The 23,256-nt window shown below is 38.8% G+C and overlaps 1 protein-coding gene across 1 annotated transcript; it reads left to right on the forward strand.

Moving 5' to 3' along the window:
• Window positions 1-935: 935 nt before the first annotated feature.
• Window positions 936-9,724, forward strand: MS3_00005508 (uncharacterized protein). Its single transcript, XM_051213585.1, has 4 exons — window positions 936-1,150; window positions 2,407-2,603; window positions 6,709-6,789; window positions 8,484-9,724. Exons 2-4 carry the CDS (start codon window positions 2,516-2,518, stop codon window positions 8,684-8,686), a joined length of 372 nt encoding a protein of 123 aa, XP_051073472.1. The 5' UTR covers window positions 936-1,150; window positions 2,407-2,515; the 3' UTR covers window positions 8,687-9,724.
• The last annotated feature ends 13,532 nt before the right edge of the window (window positions 9,725-23,256 follow it).

Below are 23,256 nucleotides of genomic sequence, written 5' to 3' on the forward strand. Positions count from 1 at the left end.
TGTTCTTGTTGTATTCTCTTATTCTTACATAAATAAATGTATTAATATATGACTACCTATTTTAAATCATCATTACCCTTTAATTAACTCTTTACTACTAATTGCATAACAATCTGTTGTAACTTTCAAAATGATATAGGCCGATTTTTTTATTATTTATTTATGATAGTTTTCTTCATTAATAATCATTTTGTGTGAATAATTTTCAAACCGTTTAAAAATCTCCATCATGTGTGAACGGAGAATATATTCTCTATATAGCAGTAGGCATTAAGATTCTTAAATAACTGAAGTTTTGAGTACAAAAGAAACGTGACTAGCCACTTCTTTCACGTTGAACAACCTTAAAAGGCAGCAAATTGAGTTATATTAATTTTATAAGATGACCTTATTTAACTAATGTGTGCCTAACCTTATCTTTCTAATTTTTTAACTTAAGATATTATTGATTGAAATAATGAATAGATCAATGTTAGACCACTATTGAAAACCTGAAAGCACTGAATGACCGTCTTAGCCTAGTATGGGACTCCTCGGCGGTGTGAAACCACAATCTCTTACGCGGGATCCGAGCCCAGGACCTTAGGTTTCGTGTACGAACCCTTAGCCTCTATACCACTGAGCTACCACCCAATTGGTGTCAACTTCACCAATCCGCGAAATAGCCGTCCAGTGTTTCCAGGTTTTCAATGGTGGTCTAACATTGAACGATCCATGATCTCAATCAATAACTCAACAATCTTCACAACCCCATACTGATAGTTAAGATATTATCATTATTACTATAATCATTAATATATCTTTGTATTACTGTTATTATCACTAATCATCATCTAAATACATGACGAATTTAATTGGCACTCAGCCCATTGTATTGTTATTACTGATCACAAATTCATACATTGTATAATCTTCGATCAAACATTAAATCTGATTTGTAATTACACAAGTAGTTCACTTACATCATGTTATTTAATAATTATACTGATCATCAATTTCACAATCTTATTTTAAGTATACACTTATTCAAGCTAACATTTTACTAGTCACTTCAACATTAACAGTTTTGATTTGATTTTACAAACAGCCCTCAATTCATAAACTCTAATTTTGAATCTTGTTAGTAAAGACGCTAACCAGGAGTAAGTAAGTAAGTAATTTTGAACAATGTGTTTACTCTAAACTTGATCATTCTATTAATCTTCATTCGTAACTGTAATATCGAACATGAGGAAAACTGATTAAAAAGAGTGATATATATATATATATATATATACTTTAACTTTTATTTAATTAATGAAATACAAACAAAACGTTCGATGTATGTAGACCGCTACATCAATTCTCTATACGATAACATACTTATGCAATTCTAAAGACTGCTATCTGAAGTTTGTGCTGATGATTTCGTTCAGAAGAACGATGAAAGCTCCACGACCAAACCATCCAGCTCAGAGAACAAAACTCCATCAAAATTATCCACCTGAGCTGCAAATTTTCTCCACCACCTCAATTCTAAAAATACTTATTTTTCACACTATATAATGAGCATATGAACACCTAGGTAACTTTTATGATTATTACAATTACCTATTCTTGCCCGTGAATGTTGATCATTATAAACTTTAACGTCTGGAATTATGAAATTCCATGTCATAGTTAATATATTAAGCAATTTATGCAAACATTTCACTAACAATATACATTTGCTTGTCTTTTTTTTATTTTTATTTTTGCATGCAAAAAATCCTGAACTCCGAATGCGATAGTCTTTTTAACTCATTTTATTTTGAAGAAATCCATCTCATATATATTGAATATTTGAAATTATCGACTTCATTGATAACGTTAATAATAAAGTGAATCTATTTATCACACATAGGCGGCATATGAACGAATAAATATTGTGTGTAATATACGTAAAATACATGGAGACAGATACACGTAACATATATATATATATATATATATATATATATATATATATATATATATATATATATATTTACACACACACATACGCTATTTATCTCCATATTATAGAAATTTGTCCCAATTACAACTGATGTGCTTTGTCATAATATAAATGCGTGGGTGTGAGTGAATTAAATAATTTTCTAAACTAGAATTTGAGTTTTTATCATGGTCTTAATAAATGTTATTTACCTATAAAAATGGTTGGTTAATATTATGTAAATTATAAAGCCTATCAATTTAATGAGATCATCATTATTGTCTAGAGTTTTATTCATCTATCTAATTACATGTGAATCAGTTGTCTTGACCTTCGACCATATATATATATATATATATATATATATATATATATATATATAGATTTAAATAATTTTATAATGTAATGTAATTGACTTATGCAATAATTAACTGTCATATTTTCATACACAGTGCTGTTCAAAAGATCATCTACTTTATTACGAATTAAGTTTGTGAAAGAAAAAAATAAAATCAATTTTCAACTACAGAATAGAAGGTGAAAAGTGGAACGATATACATTATGAGGAATATCTTCATCAAAATATTTCAATTATTTACAATTATGGAAATTTTCATTTATTTAAATATGTATCAAACAGTTGTACACAGTAAGTCATACTTTGTTCACATTTATATTATTCATTTTTATAATATTTGATATACTTCTATATAGTAAAGATGGCATGTGCCTCAGATTGACCTATTTTGATCAATTAGCAGATAGCTAGGATAAATGAATGAGTTATTAGTTCAGGATTGGGACTTCGGATATAACTTATGCCAGTCGGTGATAAAAACCCATATTCTAATTCCTAAGCCTATTTGGATTAATGTACTGTGATCTTGAAGCGATTCATACGTTCACCATCTACTCGACTGTATATTTCGGCTTTACAAAACTCATGAACACCTTTAAGGTATATATTTTGGCTTTAAAGCAATTCACACTGGTAATGCATTTTCTGATAATTTACTCTACTCGTGCCTGCTTCCGTTCGGGCACCCGGGTAATATCCCAGCCCTCACACAAATCGAGTGATTCGTGTGGCGCATATCTATTTGGTGCCTCATTGTACCAATGTTTATGTGTTTCGGTAAATAACTAAATAAATAATATTCTACTTATAAGTTAAGCAATTAGATAACTAGGGATAGACAGTTACAAGCAGAAATAAGTGGAACACCAAGAAATGACAGTAGAAAAAGCTTCAAGAGAAGAACATTCCAGACAAATATATGATACAACGAAGAAACTGGTAGGGAAATATGGTAAACCAGAGAGATCAGTCAGAAACAAAGAAGACCAATTAATCGTTGAGATTCACGAACAGAGGAACAAGCGGGTAGAGCACTTTGAAGAACTCTTGAATAGACCAGTCCCAGTGAACCCACCAGATATCGAAACAGCACACACAAACCTCCCAATACATCACTCCATAAACAGTCGAAGCAGACAGGATGGCCATCAGACAAATCAACAGTGGGAAAGTAGTAGGACCAAACAACGCACCGACTCAAGTACTAAAGTCAGACATAGAAGTAGTTGTGAAGATTCTCTATTCAGGAAGATTTGAGAGGAGGGACAAGTCCCGACATGGTGGAAATAAGCATACTCCACCAAAATACTTAATAAAGGAGATCTGAGCAAATGCGAGAACTGTAGAGACATTACACTACTATCGGTATTAGGAAGAGTTCTCAACAGAGTGTTGTTAAACCGTACGGAAGATTCAGTAGACACCAAAGTTCAATATCAACAGGCTGGATTCCGTGAGGATCGGTCGTGCACAGACCAAATCGTGACACTACGGATCATCACTGAACAATCATTTGAGTGAAACTCGTCACCATACATCAACTTCCTGGACTATGAAAAAGCTTTTGACTATGTGGATAGGAGAACATTATGGGACCTTCGACACTACGGTGTGAGTAGGCGAGAAGATTGTCAACATCATACAAAATTCACACGACAGACTACGCTGCAAAGTTGTGAGTAGAAGGCAGCTGACAGACGCTTTTCAAGTCAAGACAGTTGTCAGACAACGCTACTTACTCTCTCTCTTTCCCTTTCTTCTGGCAATTGGTTCGATTATGAAGGCCTCCACATATCAGGGGAAGCATGGAATATAAAGGATTGCTTGGATTCAACTGGACGATATAAACTTTGCAGATGAGCTAGCTCTTCTATCCCATACACATCAGCAAATGCAGGGAAATACAATCAGTAGGCCTTATCATACACAAGGGAAAAAGCAAGATCCTCAAATACAACATAGAGAACACCAGCACAATCACACTTGATGGAGAAGTCCTGGAAAAGTGGAACCTTTCATATACTTGAGCAGCGTCATCGATGAATCAGTGGATCTGATGCAGACGTAAAGGCGAGGGTCGGCAAAGCAAAGACAGCATTCCTATAGTCACAGAATATATGGAACTCAGAACAACTGTCTGCAAGACAATATCAAAGTCAGAATCTTCAATGCGAACGTCAAGACGGTTCTACTGTATGGAGCTGTAACTTAGAGAACTACAACAACAATGGTTTACGCAAGATACTTGTTGTCCGTTGGTCGAGCAACAGCCTACTGTGGGAGAGAATAAACCAGCTTCCGGCTGAAGAGGAAGTTGGAAAAAGGCGCTGGAGGCGGATAGGAGATATACTGTTTAAACCATTACACGGCATCACGAGGCCAGTTCCAACTTGATATCTTGAGGGGAAACGAGAAAGAGGAAGACAAAGAACACACTGCATTGTGAACTGGAAGCAGACATGAAAAGGATGAATAGCAACTAGAAAGAACTGGAAGGGATTGTTCAAGAGAGGGTTGGATGGATAATGCTGGTTGTCGGCCTGTGCTACTTCACGAGGAATAGCAGGAATAAGTAAGTTATATCTCAAAAGGTAAAACAATTCGAGCTATCAATCTTAATCTTTGTGTTTAAAAGAACGGTTGCAATATCTTTGTCCTTAAATTGACCAAAGAAAAGCTGATAAACGATATTATCAATTCTTTCTACTCATTGTTGCTTTGCTGTACGCGTAACTGAAGTGAATTCTCACATATTTCCCAATTCTTGGTTTCTAATGATTATTATATTCCATACTTTAAAACGTTTTACTTATGACTGAACTTTCATGTATTTCGATATCGACCACCATATGTAAAATTACCTAAACAGTACAATTATACAATTTAGATAAATGACATTGTTGAAAAAGAAAATTTTCGTAGCTAAAATGTTTTAATTCTGTTGAATGACTCAATGGGTTTATTTATTCAAGCTTTGACCTATATTCTATATCAATCTATCTGTTTATTATTTCTTTACTACTATAACTGTTAACTTAATATCAAGTTGTACATTTCCTTCATTTACTTATGTAATCTTTATTCATTGTTGTCCATGACCCACAAATACATTGATTACTTGGATGTTCTTCATATATATGTACAAATATAACCACTGTCTACCAGAGTGAATCCTGATGATTATCTATTTGAAAACGATATGTCCTTAAAAAAAATTCAGTTTTATTCAATTACTCGCTAAAATTGTTGTATTTCAATAAGATGTTTTCATTTTACTCTATTGTTTATATTTATATAATTTTTAATATTGAATTATCATTGACTCAGTAGTTATGCTAAGATCAATTGTGGTTAAGTAATAATTAATCACAAAAACAAATTGATACCATTACTTCAGTCCGTAAGCTCACACAATCCAATATAAATATATAAAGACATTTAAATAAAACATTCTTAGATTGTGTTCACTGTGATGTTGAAGCTGTCATACCCTTATACTGTCTTCATAAAATCCTTCACTACCAAAGACTGTATGGTATGTACATGCTTGGATATATTTTAACATAACAATAGTAATTTACATTTTATAGATACCCTTATGAAGAATATCTTTGATAGTAATATTTAATATTCGTTATTGTGTAGATAAACTATTGAAGGATTTCCAAAATTATTTGTACTGGATTCGTTATTCAGAGACAGAAATATCAAAACAGTATCCAACTTTTTGCTAAACTGGATCAATTTGAGGTGTTACATTTTGCTGCGGTTCAAGAAGGTAGCATCAATATGACTGAAAAGAAATATGATGAATGGAGTAGATATTAATCAGGAAACTGATACAACAGACGTGATTCAAGAAAACATGATATAATCATTTCATCCTTCCCATTATAGTTGGTTTGAAGGTGGTATTGATTAGGTTGATCAATTGGTTTTTTAAATCTTGACGACCTCAGTTAAATAGCACAGACTACGGTGTACGCGTGTGAATGTTTCGATAATCAATCAATGGTTGATTAACCTCATATGTTTTTCAACCCAGTTAATTTAACTTACAGGTACCCATGTGCAGATTATCTAACTGGAATTTAGGTTTAAATAGGGTTTACAGTTGAAAAATATGCATCCATGTGCAACTATTTGATGTTATATTTGTTTAGCTTATTTATTTAAAAAAAACACTGCTTAACTAAATGACTAGGAATTTAAATTCGCTGCAGGTTCCAATCTAATTTCTCTTTTATACGTACTCTAAAGTGAAATTTTTGAGAAGAACGGAATTTCACCCCTTAATTATTGAAATAAAATGTTTGTATCATATTCATTTCTGTTTAAATGAATAATTATGTATAATATTACTTATGGCCTTGACAAATTTGCCTACCTTTTCTAGCTAAGCCGATAGAAACATATGCAAAAGATGATGTGAACTTTTCAAAACCATGTCCTGAAGAAAACTACAGATATCATAACGGTGTGTTATTATTTTAATTTCTTTTCCATATTTATATAAATACATTTAAAACATTTTCACGCTCATGTACTCAAACAATAAATGAAGCTGAGCAAAATCGTGGATCGTGATAATCAGTGTTGATTGAATGGCTCAAATGTTCCACTATCGAATGTGCTTCGACCTTGGCTTAAGCTAAATTCTGATTAAGGATCTTAATATAATCTTAAACGCTGGAACTGATTCACCACCGGAGAATCGCGTGATCATTCTATTCATTTTCAAAATGGTCTATGAAATAGTTAATCACTGGAGCATTAATCTGCCATAAAATGCTTCATCACTAGTGACTCTTGTCTGCATCACGTGTCTTTTGAGAAGCTTAAAAGGATAACTCTAGGAAGTAATTTAAGCGATATGCTTTATGAGTGAACACCTAGACACCGACTTTCTAACCGCTTCCAAGTCCCCGGGATTCTTTAGCTATCGAATCCAGAAATAGGAATCAAAAAGGCGAGAAGCATGAAAACACTCCTTAAGAGCTTATTTGGCATACAGAGAACTAGAGTTTTTATTGTTTACCTATAACCTTGGGGCTTTAGAAATTTTCGGGAACATGATAAAATTAGTGAAAAGATCAGTGGATATCTAAACAGGATGTGATATATGATCTGTCTTTTCCTAAAATGTTCTTGGAGGGTTCTAAACAAAACTGATTGTAATTTAATAGTTGAAATCATGAATCAATTTAAGCTAGACCACCATGGAAAACCTGGAGGCACTGGACAACCATTTCTTCCTAGTACAGGACTCTTCAGCAGTATGCATCCACGATACCACCCGTGGGATTCTAACCCAGAACTTTCGGTCTGATTGCATTAAGTACATTCACTGAGGACTTCTGACACTAAGCTTCGCCATAACCGTGAACACACTATTCAGATCTTGATGTTCTGTAAAATGATTAAATCTCGCTACAAGATTTACAGTTGGTTATCAATATATTACTTAACAGGGATGTTACCTTCTACTGAAGCGTTTTATGATGATAAAGCCCATCCAGGTTGTCTTTACAAACATCATACTAGATGGCTAAAAATTTTACCCCAGATTGAAGAATATTCAGTAGTTTTCTTTTAAAAGGATGAAATGGATACCTTCAGTGACTTGGTTTCTTTCCGGATCTCTAGTCTATTACGTGAGTTGGTAGTCACCAGGAGAAAGTATAAGACAATTTAGTTGAAGTTTGTTTAGCTATTAACTATCTTATTTGTCTTACTAAATACTCTACTAAGAATTTTTTGAAGATCATGCATAGGAGTGTGACCAGATTAAAGGATTGTTTCATTAACACCAAGATACTTCCCGCTTGTGGTTTAAATGAGTACGATTATCTCTTGATAATCACTAGATGAGATACCTGCTTTCGATCCAGGAGTGTGCTCTGGCCACCACATTTGATGGTCATTAAATCATGGTTTGTTACTAGAAAACAAATATGTCACTAATAACCACCGTTTTAATATGATAACTCTGAGAAACGGTTTCACCGTTTTAACATACCTTGTGAGTGTACATCTATGACTCTCTGGGAGAGTCAAATCACTTTCTTCAGTTAATCTCAGTAAGTTGTTCAGTCACTTTTCTAATGAAATTCAAAAATAAGCAAATATCTATATGCACTTATTTACATCGTGCTTTTATTTACTTTTTAGCTACTGGATATTTTATGTGCACTGTTGAAACAGCCAAAAAATGCATTGACTTATGTCAACAAACAGGATGCAATGATTTATATTTTATGAGTGTGATCCCTTCGAAAAATGATAAAATCAAACGAAACTATCGTTGTCGCTGTTTCCAGGATTATCACGTCTGCTTTTATAATCCATTGCCAAGATATCATAACATTAATTAGTTGATAATAATAATGATAATAATAATGGTGTTGGTAATCGCTACCGTTAGTATTATTACTGTTATAAAAAAAGTGTTTTCCTCCCTAAATCGGTTTGTATTAGTCGATAATTCTAGGAAACTGAGTGTAGTGTGTATTTGTAAAAACTGCTTTCAGACTAAATTTAGATATTTTACTGGGATTCAACGTATATAAAGGAAACAAAGATCTGTACATTTGAATGGTTGCATCATATCATGTTCTATATATTTGACTGCGTGTGCATTTTTTGTGTACCACTATTGTTTGTTTTAAAAAAACAATTTGTATGTTTAACTATCTTTTCTCCCCCCATTTTAACTGAAAAACCCCACTGGGAGATAATTATCTGTTTATTATAATAATAATATATATATAACGGTGTATAAAACCAAGTAAGCCACTTACATAATCGACACTCAGATTATTTTTTTCTAAAAATAGATTACACAACATAGCATATGTATGCTGCTAGTAAAGAAGAATAATATGTATGTACCCCCAATGTTGTAAGAGTTTGAAATTTATAAATGCATATTTTTATTTGTAAAGAATCATTATTTTGTTTGTTAATGGCAGCGTCATGTTGCACACTATTTGCAAATTAAGAAAATGTTTCGGCCCTAAGTATAAAACTTAAATCAGGACAAATGATAAAATAGTGCTATATGCGATTTTATTGTGAAGTTTCCCCTCATTTCTCTCCCTTCCCCTTTCTCATTGTAACTGTTCTTAAAGTGTTGAAAGCATACCATTCAACATAGCTGGGCGAATTGAAACGATGAATGGCAACCGTATAATCTATTCATGTAATCGATTGAGATAAAAATAAAAATTCATTCAACCGTTTTCTTCATTTACTTTATCCCCGTATACTTATTATTTTTATTAGTATATAACTGCTATAGTTATGACGGATATTGCTTTTTTTAAAAAAATATGTCTACAATATTATTCAGAACCGTTTATTTGATGTGTATATCTATATCACATTGTATTAAGGTAATAAATAGCATCTCAAACTACTAGTTTTTGGATGTTTTGGGAATTTAAGGATGGAAACTAACGGTTCTCTATGGGGTGTAGACCAACCAATAAGTAATATATAGCTTCGTGAATAGCTTTCTATTCTCGCAAGATACGCAACAACATTACGTGAACATCCAGAAAGAAACCCTGTTAATAAATGGGTTTCATAAAATGGGTCAATTGACCTGCATTACGGACAGCTGAGTCCTTTGTTTAAACCCACCTTAGGTTACTCACCAAGTTGCACTTGAAAGATCGACCTATTTGGGTATCTGCATCTAACTGGGAGTGAGTAGTTCCATAGAAATTTGTACATAGAATGTTGGTTTGATGATTTCCGACAAAAAGTCGTTATACGTCATAGTGTCACAATACGTGTGTATATTAGTGGCGAAAATTCATTTCGGATGAACAAACGAGAAAATTTACAGCCACATTGTTGAGTTTCGTTTGTCAAAGTTAGAAAAAGATCTTGTCAGTATGTCACTAGACATGCGTAAAAAGAAACTTTGTTAATCTACGTTATGATTCATTCCGTTGTTTCCGAGAAATTTATTTAAAATATCAACGATTATAAACGATTGTAAAGTGGAAATCGATTTCAAAGTAACTCACATATAGAGATTATTTAGTTGGCACAGTCAAGAAGTTTGGTTTTGTATCCGCTTCCCACTCATCTACAAGATGTATTTGTTCTTTTGAAAATGTAATGGAAATATTATGTAATTATATTCTGTGGGTGAAGTTATGCTCCTTACAAATTTTAGTTAATCTTTCACTTCACTTATATCCAGCCGCTTCGAAAAATGTCTTATGAAGTAGGTTTCGACTGAACTGTTATAACAAGTTTAAAATAATGTATGGGATTTTATGTAATTTTGTGGTTTAAAGAATTTTTGCTGTTTGTGGGTTTGTGTTGAATTTCTTTAGTTTAGGTACATGCTGTCGGCCACTGCATCGTGTGTTATATGCGTACACTACGGAACGTAACCAGAAGTCTATGACGACTCACATTCCCCATTCATACTTACATGGTTTTCTTCTCTATACTGGTAATGATGTGTATTATGGTTTGTTAATTAATAAGCTTTGTAATTAAAAAAGCTTTTGCCAACTTGCGTCATTTGTGGCGTAGGCGAGACATCCGTCTACCAACCAAAGGACGTGTTTCCCGCGCAACAGTTCGTTCCGTCCTAATTTATGGCAGTGAAACATGGCCGGTAAGAGTAGAGGATATTCGTAGGTTACTAGTATTTGATCATAGGCGTCTTCGAAACATTGCTTGTATATCCTGGGACCATTGGGTAAGTAACGCAGTTGTTAGGAAACGGGTACTAGGTAAGGATGGCAAATCAATTGATGACGTAGTGAAACTTCATCAGTTGAGATGGCTGGGACACGTGTTACGTATGCCCAACGACCGACTGCCTCGACGTGCGATGTTTTATGGTGTAGGAGTAGGTTGGAAGAAAGCTAGTGGCGTCCAGACCAAAACATGGCACAAGTCCATGAAGTCACTGAGTCATGTTATTAGGTGTCGACTACCTGGTTGGGGACCGCGAGATGATAGCAACCGATGGTTAGAGATGTTGAATGACATGGATCAAAATCGTTTGCCATGGCGCAGGTGCATCCACTTTTTGTGTTATCCCAAATTCTAATCTTCTGAATTCTTCATGTCCTTTTTTTCTCTTTCCAAATTTATTTCACTATATTATACTCCTTGAATAACATCTTCAAACCCTAGTCTTTTGGATTACTGCTTATACTCTTACTATCTCTACCATTACGAGATTCGAGTCGACAACTGCATCTCTGTGCTAATGTGGTGTGGCAACTCGAACTGCTGTACCTACGTACGGTGTTCTACGTTGTTACTGACTGACTCTACAACTGCTCACCATTCCCAGACAGTGTGAATGGAACATTGAAGCAGGCCCCTAAGCTCTAATCGAAGTTCAAAAAGCTATGGCTAGTCTGAAGCGAGGGAGAGCAACTGGTATACATAGATTGGTTACAGAGGTCCTTAAGGACGGTGATTCAGATATGGCGATTAGGTTGACTAATATTTTAGCTAAATCATATTCAGAAATTTAATTATTGACCACGTTATGTAGCTCGTTTAATCAGGTTCCGTCCTGTTTATCGAAAAGAACTTCTAGGTTGGCGTTTTGAAACGGATCATATGTTTCAACGGCCCAATCCTCTACCAAATGAAGTATGTATTCATTTATTGTTGATGAAAATTTATTGGGTTAATTTTTGGGAATTAACATTGTTCACTTCCATCATACTGTCTGGCTCCATGTGCTGGCGTTATTTTATTGTTGAGTTTTTGTGGTAGCGTTGCCGAACTCAATGTTTCAACATTACAGTAAACTGTATCGTGTAGTTGAGTTCAACTAGTAGAAAGCCTATGGTTTACATTCAGTGCTACTTAATACTCGTTATCTGGAAACTTAATTGAAATTTTACCTTATCGTTTATAACACGAAGTTATGTTGTACAATAGTGCGCTGTTATTGCAAAGTAGGAATGTGATTCAAATAGTAGCTTAGTCAAAAAAACACAAAGTTAGGTGTTTATACAAAACGGGAAATACAATTTGAAGTACTGTAGTTCATCTAAAACGCAAAGGTCCACCATATCAGCGTTGAAAATATTGAACTAACTTTAATATGTTTTTTCCAACTAACACTAAAGGTGGGTAACTGAGGCATTTCTATTTTGAATCCCAGTGTCGCTTGTCAGTTTGAACCTTGGCGTCTCATTTGTTTCTCAATACTAAATAAGAGGTACGGCGAGAATCCTCTGGGGCAACTTTTCATTTGTGTCAGGCTCTTTTTTTGCCTGAAGAAAGAATTCTGTAACCTGCACGGACGGGAACGTTCGCCGAGACGTTCGGAACGTTGTACAGGATAACTTCCTAAATAATATCCCTCACTAAGTCTCGGTGATCATACACTCTTAGCTACCAGCACGCTTGTGGTCATGTAGCTTGATGGAGATGGTTCAAAATGGACATGCTTTCACCCTCAGTAAAGTGAGGGCAGGGAGTATTTTCGTTCCTCCGGAGTGCATTGTAAGTAACCACGTTAAACATGTCTATGCCACGATCACTATTCCGTACTTGAGTTTAAGCATGGATATCCTCGGGGGAGAAACTGATCGTCTGCTCGAAAACAGTGAAAAATATGACTTCATGGCGTCACCCACATGTCCACTCTATCCTGAATGTTGAATGATTGTGAGAAATCGACTATGATATTACCCTGTGGAGGTTCTGTCCTGATTTGTGAGATATAAAACGGAGTGTTTTGGTCTCGAGCTAGGAGTACATAGTCGAACCGGTGGTGTAATTTTTCTAGTGGCACCTGGATTATATTATCTCTCTGGGTGTTGGAAGCTGTGGAAAGTCGGTATGTTCCTACGAAGGGGCACTTTGTGCCGTTAATGTTGGAGTAACACCACCATGTTTCTGCCGCCATCGTTCTGTGTGGTATCAATACATTGTATTGTGTGTCTATGTATGTTGTAGCTCCTTCCCCTGTTTTGTGTACCCTGTCTAACCAGTAAGGTGTGTTACCTTGAATACACATATCGTTGCCTGAGACGTCAGTGTAGAGATGTTTTTCAGTCAGGACTACCATCAGCAGTTCGAAACAAATACATGCGTTCCTGACATCTAATCTGAATCTTAGTCACCTTACTTTACAATAGAAGGACTTGACGGTTTTTTGCAACGCCTGACGTACCTCTAGAGCAGCATCTGTCTTCTGGGTTAGGAAAAGGCTGAGGTTTGAAGTGGGTTGACTTGCCATAGGAATTGGTCGCTGCAAGCACTTTGGCTGCATGGCGTGCCCCACTGGCGAGACTATAACCTCAGTGTCCTGTTTTGTGGATTACAGATCGAGCTCGAATGACACAGTTGTGTACTCTGTTTGACTTTTATGGTGCTGTCCTAACGATTTAGGTTGTCCCACACAGCATGTAACGTGGCTGGCGAGATTTCCCTTCGAGACATACCAGAACCTAAGAACGCCGGTTAGGACATTATGGTTTATGAAGTTCATAGCCATAAGACGAGGAGGGTAACAGTTGATGCAGTAGCTGGACAATACTGATTTTCGTAGTAGTGAGACTCCTGAGCATTGTCAGAACCGATGCCATTATTACATATCGTGTCCATGAACTTCATTCAGACTATCACACACCGGCTCGAGAGCTCAGTAGGTCACCATGCCTGTTGATTTCTAGGTGTTTGTTGGTAATCTTTTAGCGTAATCTTGACTCGGATTTCAGACAACTGTCTCTGAGGTGTCAACAGGATTTTTTCCGTGACCTAAAGTGGTGGTTTACCTTTAGATACATTTTGGCCGTTAGATATGTCCATAACCACGTCAATCTGGTCTGATGTGTCTGTAGGGTATCCCTGTTGCATATAACTTACTGAAGATGACACAGGTATTCAGTGTTTGACAACGCTTCTATCAGTAACACCTTCCAATATAATTCGTAACCACCCAGAGAAATCAAAAGACAGAATCGAGATCGGAAGGGTGTATTTGGCGATAACCAATATATCGTGAATTGACTGATCTAATCTGGCTAGCGATTGCGGTAGATGTTGAGCACGGCGTTACCACACGTGATCTGGTGCGGATGCATGACCGAGCGCCTTCGGCTAGATGAGTCCACTAAAACATGTGGTCAGCATCCAATGTCGAAAACTAGGAGAACTATTTATTTTGGGGATTTATTTACCGCTACACTACCAAATGAAGGACATCATTATCCTATTATACTCCGCCTTGAGTCCCTCCGGGAGCTACTGCCGGTCCCAAGCCCGGATAAATAAGAAGGGTTAGGAACGGGGTTAGCGACCCCATCTTGTAGAAAACTAACTCGCTAAAAATACGCTAACCAGAAAAATTATTCAAACCATTTCAGCTGTGCCCTGGGAGTCAGAAGGTCTTCATTTAGAAGAACTATGACGCCTCATGATGAAAGCCGAGTTCCTTCGGAAGTTACGTGGCCGATGCCCCTTCTGACAACCAGAGCAACCATTTATTTAGGTACGTGGAATGATCGTATAGTGTAGGAGACTGGGAGAGTCCTCCAAATTGTGCGGAAATGAGGAGACGCAACCTGGAGGTGCTTGAGATCAGTGAAACCCATCGGATGAAAGTTGGACAACAACGACTAGCTTCAGGGGAGCCTCTGTCATACTCCGACCATGAAAAAGAAAATTCCCCACATACACAAGGAGTTGCATTGATGCTGTCCAAACAAGCGCAAAATGCGCTTATAGGATGGGAATCTCATGGACCAAGGATCATCAAAGCCTCATTCAAAACAAAGAAAGAGGGTATTTCAATGAACATCATCCAATGCTATGCGCCTACCAACGACTACAATGAAGACGCTAAAGATCAATTCTACAATAGGCTGCAGTCAATCGTCGAGAAGTGCCCAACAAAGGACCTGACCATTCTGATGGGAGTTTTCAACGCCAAGGTTGGAACGGACAACACTGGATATGAAGACATCATGGGACGACACGGACTGGGAGAAAGGAACGAGAATCGTGAGAGATTTGCAAACCTATGTGCCTTCAATAAACTGGTCATAGGCGGCACCATATTTCCACATAAACGCATTCACAAAACCACATGGACTTCACCGGATCACACAACACAAAACCAGATCGACCATACTTGCATCAACGAAACGTTCAGGAGGACGATGGAAGACGTGAGAACCAAGAGAGGAGTTGATATACAATCAGCTCATCACCTGCTGGTCGTCAAGATGAAATTGAAACTCAAGAATTACTGCACAACGGGGCGGACAATATCACAAAAGTTCAATACGGCCTTTCTTCAGGATACTAACAAACTCAACAAATTCAAGATAGATCTCAGCAACAAGTTCCAGGCCTTTCATGATTTACTCAATGGAGAAGGAACTACTGTGGAGAGCAACTAGAAGGGGATCAAAGAGGCAATCACTTCAACATGTCATTAGGTCCTGGGTCACAAGAAGCTCCATCACAAGGAGTGGATCACTGTTGATACACTGGATAAGATTCAAGAAAGAAGGAACAAGAAGGCAGCAATCAACACCAGTCGAACAAGAGCAGAAAAAGCCAAGGCACAAGCTGAATACACAGAAGTAAACAAACAGGTGAAGAGGAGCATCAGAACCGACAAACGTAAATATGTGGAAGATTTAGCAACGGCGGCGGAAAAGGCTGCAAGAGAAGGAAACATGAGACAACTGTATGACACGACAAAGAAACTCTCCGGAAATCGCCGCAAACCAGAACGACCAGTGAAAAGCAAGGGACGCGAGGTAATCACCAACATTGAAGAGCAACAAAACAGGTGTGTAGAACACTTCAAAGAACTCTTGAATCGACCAGCTCCACTGAACCCACCCAACATCGAAGCAGCACCCACGGACCTCCCAATCAATGTTGGCCCACCAACAATTGAAGAAATCAGCATGGCCATCAGACAAATCAAGAGTGGCAAAGCAGCAGGACCGGACAACATCCCAGCGGAGGCACTAAAAGCAGACGTAGCGGCAACTGCAAGGATACTCCACATTCTCTTCAATAAGATTTGGGATGAGGAACAAGTACCAACAGACTGGAAAGAAGGACTTCTGATCAAAATACCGAAGAAAGGCGATCTCAGCAAGTGTGATAACTACAGAGGCATCACTCTTCTCTCAATACCGGGAAAAGTCTTCAACAGGGTATTGTTAAACAGAATGAAGGACTCCGTAGACGCCCTACTTCGAGACCAACAGGCAGGATTACGTAAGGATCGATCGTGTACAGACCAAATCGCAACTCTATGGATCATTGTGGAACAATCAATTGAATGGAATTCATCACTCTACATCAACTTCATTGACTACGAAAAGGCATTTGACAGCGTGGACAGAACAACACTATGGAAACTTCTTCGACACTACGGCGTGCCTCAGAAGATAGTCAATATCATACAGAACTCATATGATGGATTACACTGCAAAATTGTGCATGGAGGACAGTTGACAAAGTCGTTCGAAGTGAAGACCGGTGTTAGGCAAGGTTGCCTACTCTCACCCTTTCTCTTTCTCCTGGTGATCGACTGGATCATGAAGACGTCAACATCTGAAGGGAAGCGCGGGATACAATGGACATCTAAGATGCAGTTGGATGATCTAGACTTCGCAGACGATCTGGCCCTTCTATCCCAAACGCAACAACAGATGCAGGAGAAGACGAACAGTGTGGCAGCAGCCTCAGCAGCAGTAGGTCTCAATATACACAAAGGGAAAAGCAGGATTCTCCGATACAACACAGCATGCACCAATCCAATCACAATTGACGGAGAAGATTTGGAAGATGTAAAAACCTTTACGTATTTGGGCAGCATCATTGATGAACAGGGTGGATCTGATGCAGATGTGAAGGCGCGGATCGGTAAAGCAAGAGCAGCATATTTACAACTGAGGAACATCTGGAACTCAAAGCAATTGTCAACCAACACCAAGGTCAGGATTTTCAATACAAATGTCAAGACAGTTCTACTGTATGGGGCGGAAACCTGAAGAACTACGAAAGCCATCTTCTAGAAGATACAGGTGTTTATTAACAGTTGTCTACGCGAAATACTTCAGATCCGTTGGCCGGACACTATTAGCAACAACGTACTGTGGGAAAGAACAAACCAGATCCCAGCGGAGGAAGAAATCAGGAAGAAGCGCTGGATGTGGATAGGACACACATTGAAGAATGCACCGAACTGCGTCACAAGACAAGCCCTCACATGGAATCGTCAGGGTGAAAGGAAAAAGGGAGTATTAAAGAACACATTACGCCGGGAAATGGAGATAGACATTAGAAAAATGAAAAAGAATTGGATGGAACTAGAAAAGAAGGCACAGGACAGAGTGGGTTGGAGAATGCTGGTCGGCGGCCTATGCTTCATTAGGAGCAACAGGCGTAAGTAAGTAAGTAATTAATATTGATGTGACTAATAGTTTTTATTCATTTCGATAAGACAAGCAATACTGGTTGGTATGTTTGTGCGTTTCACTTAATAACTGTAATTTCCTTAATTATTGTACTAATCTAATTGTTTTTACGTTCAGAAACAGATTAAGTTTAAAGCCAAGTTGTCCTTTTTCTGACTATAGCTTTCACATAGACTCTGGGATCGCCTGTATCGCGTTTACAGTTTTAGTAGTATATCTGTAGAAGAAATTAAATCATATATTGACTTCTGCTCAGGCTCTTGCGTCTTTTTGTTTGAGTTTCATCACGGCCTACGATGTTATGGACTTAGGAACGAAAACGATTGAGCTTCTCTAATACGACCGGTTCTCTTCGGAACTGACAACAGTCAAACCCGGACGGCTAAGACAGGAAGAATACGGAACTGCAGGTAACTTGATATTTGTGGTAGAACAAGCAACTCAAACGAAAATGGTGCAAAAGTTTTTACTGTAGTAGCAGAATATGACCTTCGAGCTCGTAGCAATTCGGTGAACCAAAAAGACATGACAACCAATGAGAGAGCGAACATTATGCAGAAAATTGAGTTGGTAGAAAATATGTGGGCGCTTATCGTTCCAGAAGAGATCCTGGCCCTACGAATAAAATCTGACCATTGTTGCGACCGCCTTAGCACAGGCGAGACAGTTTTGCTGGAGTGTTTATTATTTCAAGTACTAACTTCTACAAGATGACATAAAATATAGATAACCCCCATCATTTCATCTGTGATACACAACGAATTTCTGTTTCTTACGAACACGGGTGTCGCTACGTCAGTACAGTGAACTAGTTTACGGAATCAGCAGCTTCATTGGTCGATTTAGGATAAAGATAACGATTGGGTTGTCCACTACTTCTGAAGACTTTACTGTCCATCTGAGACCGGTTACAGACTACAGTCACAACTTAGGAAACTGTTCTCCAGAAGTATCCCAAGTTGAAAAAAGATTTAGGAGTGCTGGTACCCTACGATTTGAGGTCTGACGCTAACCGTGACAGAAGTGCCTTTCGAGCAAACCTTACATTGGTAACATTAAAGCGCATTTTCGGCCAGTTTGACGGCTGGCTGGCCACGTTTTAGGGTCATTACCACCGCACTAGGGGATTGATCTGTAGAGGTAAATAAATCCCCAGAATAAATAGCTCTGTAAGTTTTCGACTTCGGATGTTGACCACACGTTTTTAAGGACTCACCTAGCTGGAGGCGCTCGGTCATGCATCCGCACCAGATCACGTGTGGTAACGCTGTGCTCAACAACCCCTGCAACAACTAGACAGATTAGATCAGTCTATTCACGACACATTGATAGCCTGTCAAACATATTTTCGAACCTCCTCGCTTCTGTCATATGATTTCACTTGGTGGGAATGATTCATATTAGGTGTTACTGGATAAAGCGTTGTCAAACTTCAAATATCTGTGGCATCTTCTTTGGTGAGACCGACGTGATCCGGTACACCGAATTGCAACCTGCGAGCATGTTCCTTTCTGGGATTTTATATACCATGGCCTTATTTTATTTTTTTTACAGTGTGATATTTTTTCCATGTTTTTGGATATATATATATATATATTTCACTCGTTCATTCTCGTACTTGATATGGCTGAACAGACACTCAAGGCACTTAAGTTAAAGACTATATCCCCAACTTCGTTTCAATTAATGTCCTTCTGGCCAGACAATATCGAAGCCTGGTTCTGCTACACAGAAGCCGACTTCCACGAGCACGGCGTGAACGACACACGTGCACAGTTCCTCGCAGTAGTCAAGGCACTACCGCGGGAATCCAACAGGTACGTAACATCTAGTATGTTTACTAGTGATGTTTCTGAGCCTTACGAAATCTTAAAACGTCCGATTCTTAAACGAGGAGACCTAACCGATTGACAAAGGTTAGATCAACTCTTCAATAACAACGACCTGCAACACGGTTCTGCGATGGGCATGTTGCAACGGATGAGAGAGGTTATAGGCCCAAGAACTTTCGACGAAGGTCTATTCAAACAACTCTTCTTGTCAAAACTTCCACAACAGGTGCAAGCGGTTCTGGTCTCGTTTCAGAACAACGCCTTAGACGAACTGGCTGCATCTGCCGATCGTATTTTAGAAATTACGAAGTCTTCTACTACCGAGGTATTTTCAATCAAAGAAAAGCCTCACACGACTCAGAATGACATAACCGAGTTATGTCATACACTCACGCATTATCGTAATCTTCCTAACGACCGTAATCGCTCGCACACCCCACGTAGAAGCATTTCACGTAAGCGATCTGTCTCTAGACCACGAGAGACGGATAACCCCGTCTGGTTCTGATATCATAACCAGTATGGAAAGTCTTCCAGAAATTGCAGAAAACCCTGCAATTTTCCCAACACGAAACCGACTGACTCGAAAAACAACTCGGGAAACTTCCAAGCCGGCACGCGTTGACGGCAACCGTAGCCGGTGAACATAGCCGTCTGTTACACGTCACAGATGTGACAACGAGAGTTCGCTACCTCGTCGACACTGGCGCAGAAAATAGCGTTCTCCCAGCGAATTCCAACGACCGACTTCACGAATCGACCCTAAACTTACAGGCGGCAAACGGAATACCGATCGCTACGTATGGCGAAAGGTACGTTTACCTTAACGTGGGTTTACGCAAACCCATCCACTGGATCTTCGTTGTTGCAGATGTATCTGTGCCAATCATTGGTATGGACCTTCTACAACATCATAATCTGATCATCGATACGCGCAAACGGAGGCTAGTAGACGGGAACACTAATTTATCCGTTTGCGTAACTTCCTTCTCTGGTTGCAGATTATCCCCAGTCACAATTAACCATATGATAGATCCACTCTATCAGCCACTACTCGATAAGTACCCCGGGATACAACAAACTCAACCGAAACTACCGTGTGTAACCAGCAACGTTACACATCACATCACGACTACAGGACCACCTGTATTCTCTAAAGCACGACGACTAGCTCCTGAAAAGCTGAGGTTGGCGAAAAACGAGTTTGACCATATGATAGACTTAGGAATCATACGACCGTCAAGTAGCCCATATGAATCTCCGTTGCACATGGTCCCTGAAAAGGACAGCAACGATTGGCGTCCAACTGGTGACTATCGGCAATTAAACGCGAAAACCATTCCCGATCGTTACTCGTTGCCTCACATTCACGATTTGACAGCTACGTTGAAAGGTACAACTGTCTTTTCGAAAATCAACTTGGTTAAAGCGTATAACCAAATCCCTATGGCTACAGACGATATTCTGAAAACCGCTATCATCACTCCCTTCGGACTCTATGGATTTTTGAGAATGTCTTTCGGTCTAAGAAACGCTGCTCAAACATTCCAAAGATTCATAGACGACGTTTTTCGAGGTCTCAACTTCGTACACGCGTATGTTGACGACTGTCTAATCCCAAGTCCGGACAGAGAATCGCATCTCAAGCATCTGGATCTTGTTTTCGACCGACTACAAAAACATGGCATTACTGTAAACGTTCAGAAATGCCAATTTTGGAACCGACTCATTAGACTTTCTGGGACACACTATCGATGCTCAAGGTATCCGACCCCTTAGAACCAAAGTGGCGGCCATTCTGGATTACCCAGAATTGACCACCATTATGCAACTGCGCACATTTAAGGGCCTTGTAAGTTTTCATAGACGATTCATACCGAATTGCGCGTCACTTATGAAGCCGCTAACGGACCGTCTTCGTGGAAATGCGAAATCCATCAATCTGGACGACATCGCGCGAAAAGCATTCTCCACAGTTAAGGAACTTATCGCCCAGGCAACAATGCTTGCTCATCAGGACACTGAAGCACACATTACTATCGCAGTAGACGCATCCAACTCAGCAATCGGAGGAGTCTTACAACAATGGGTTAACAACTTCTGGCAACCTTTAGCGTTTTTCTCCAGATGGTTGTTAGACACTGAATCGAGGTGCAGCACATTCGGTAGGGAACTCCTAGCTAAGTATTGTGCTGTACGGCATTTTCAACACTCCATTGAAGGCAAAGAATTCACTATTTTCACTGACCATAAGTCGCTTACTCTCTCTTCGAGCTCCTCTTCGGACAAGTACTCACCACGTGAGTCTCGACAACTGGACTATATTTCGCAGTTTACTTTAGAAATTCAACATATTTCCGGAGCAAACAATGTAGTCGCAGACGCCTTGTCTCGAATAACTTCCTTGAACAGTTTCTAAATAATCGACCTTCTTAAACTCGCCGAGCTTCAAAAAGAAGACACTGATCTTCAGCACGAGTTATCGTCTGCAACACTCAGGCTATGCACCAAACAGTTGGGAACAGGTAAGGAAACCTTACTTTGTGACACATCCACAGGTAGGGATCACCCAATCGTGCCAAAACATTATCGACACAACGTCTTCAATACGTTGCACAAACTTTCTCATCCAGGTGTTCGTGCAACCATCAAGCTTATAGCAGAACGGTTTTGCTGGCCTGGAATGAATAAAGACGTGAGGGAGTGGGCACGCTGCTGTGTAAGCTGCCAAGAATCTAAGGTCATCAGACACAATAAATGTCCCTTAGGCTCATTTAAAACTCCCGATGCACGTTTCGACCATGTTCATCTGGATTTGGTAGGACCTTTATCAGATTCAAATGGATACTCTTATCTCTTAACCTGCGTAGACCGTTTCACTCGATGGCCAGAAGCAGTACCTGCCAAGGACATCACTGCTGAAACAGTGGCCCGCGCTTTCGTCGAACGATGGGTAGCAAACTTCGGCTGCCCTTCAACCATCACTACAGACCGCGGATGTCAGTTTGAATCTGAACTTTTCCGTCATCTGACCACACTTTTAGGAATCACTCGCTTCCGAATGACTGCCTACCACCCACAAGCAAACGGGTTGGTAGAACGTTTTCACCAACAACTAAAAGCTTCACTATCAGCTGCAAACATTTCTCAGTGGACCGACGCTCTTCCACTCGTCTTACTGGGTATCCGCAATGCAGTGAAAGCTGACATTGGATACACTGCGGCTCAACTCGTTTATGGAACGACACTTCGACTTCCAGGAGAATTCGTGGATCCTTCATCCTCTTCAATGAACATGGATCTAAACTACTACACGAATAGGCTTACAAACGGGATGCGTTCAGTTAAACCTGTTCCCACTCGACCTCAATCAACTGATGTTTTCGTTCAACCTGACTTACGATACAGTACACACGCCTTCGCTCGTCCAGGCTCACATCGACGACCTCTCGAATCAGCATACGAAGGACCCTTCAAAGTTCTTCAAGGCGAACCTAAGTACTATATAGTCGATAAGAACAGAACCAACGACAGCATCAGCATCGATCGCCCCAAAGCAGCCTATTTAGAAGGAAATCCTGTTCACGTCGATTTCACTTCGGTACAATCGAACGACACGGCTCCTACACTTATAATACCCCATTCAACAGCCAACACGCA

This window comes from Schistosoma haematobium, chromosome 1 (genome assembly GCF_000699445.3).
Source record: "Schistosoma haematobium chromosome 1, whole genome shotgun sequence".
NCBI classification, from domain to species: Eukaryota; Metazoa; Platyhelminthes; class Trematoda; order Strigeidida; family Schistosomatidae; genus Schistosoma; species Schistosoma haematobium.

Coding starts and splice junctions, on each gene's coding strand:
- MS3_00005508 (XM_051213585.1), top strand. CDS start 2,516: ATGAGGAATATCTTCATCAAAATATTTCAATTATTTACAATTATGGAA. Junction 2,604..6,708: donor GTATCAAACAGTTGTACACA/GTAAGTCATACT, acceptor TACCTTTTCTAG/CTAAGCCGATAGAAACATAT. Junction 6,790..8,483: donor AAACTACAGATATCATAACG/GTGTGTTATTAT, acceptor TTTACTTTTTAG/CTACTGGATATTTTATGTGC.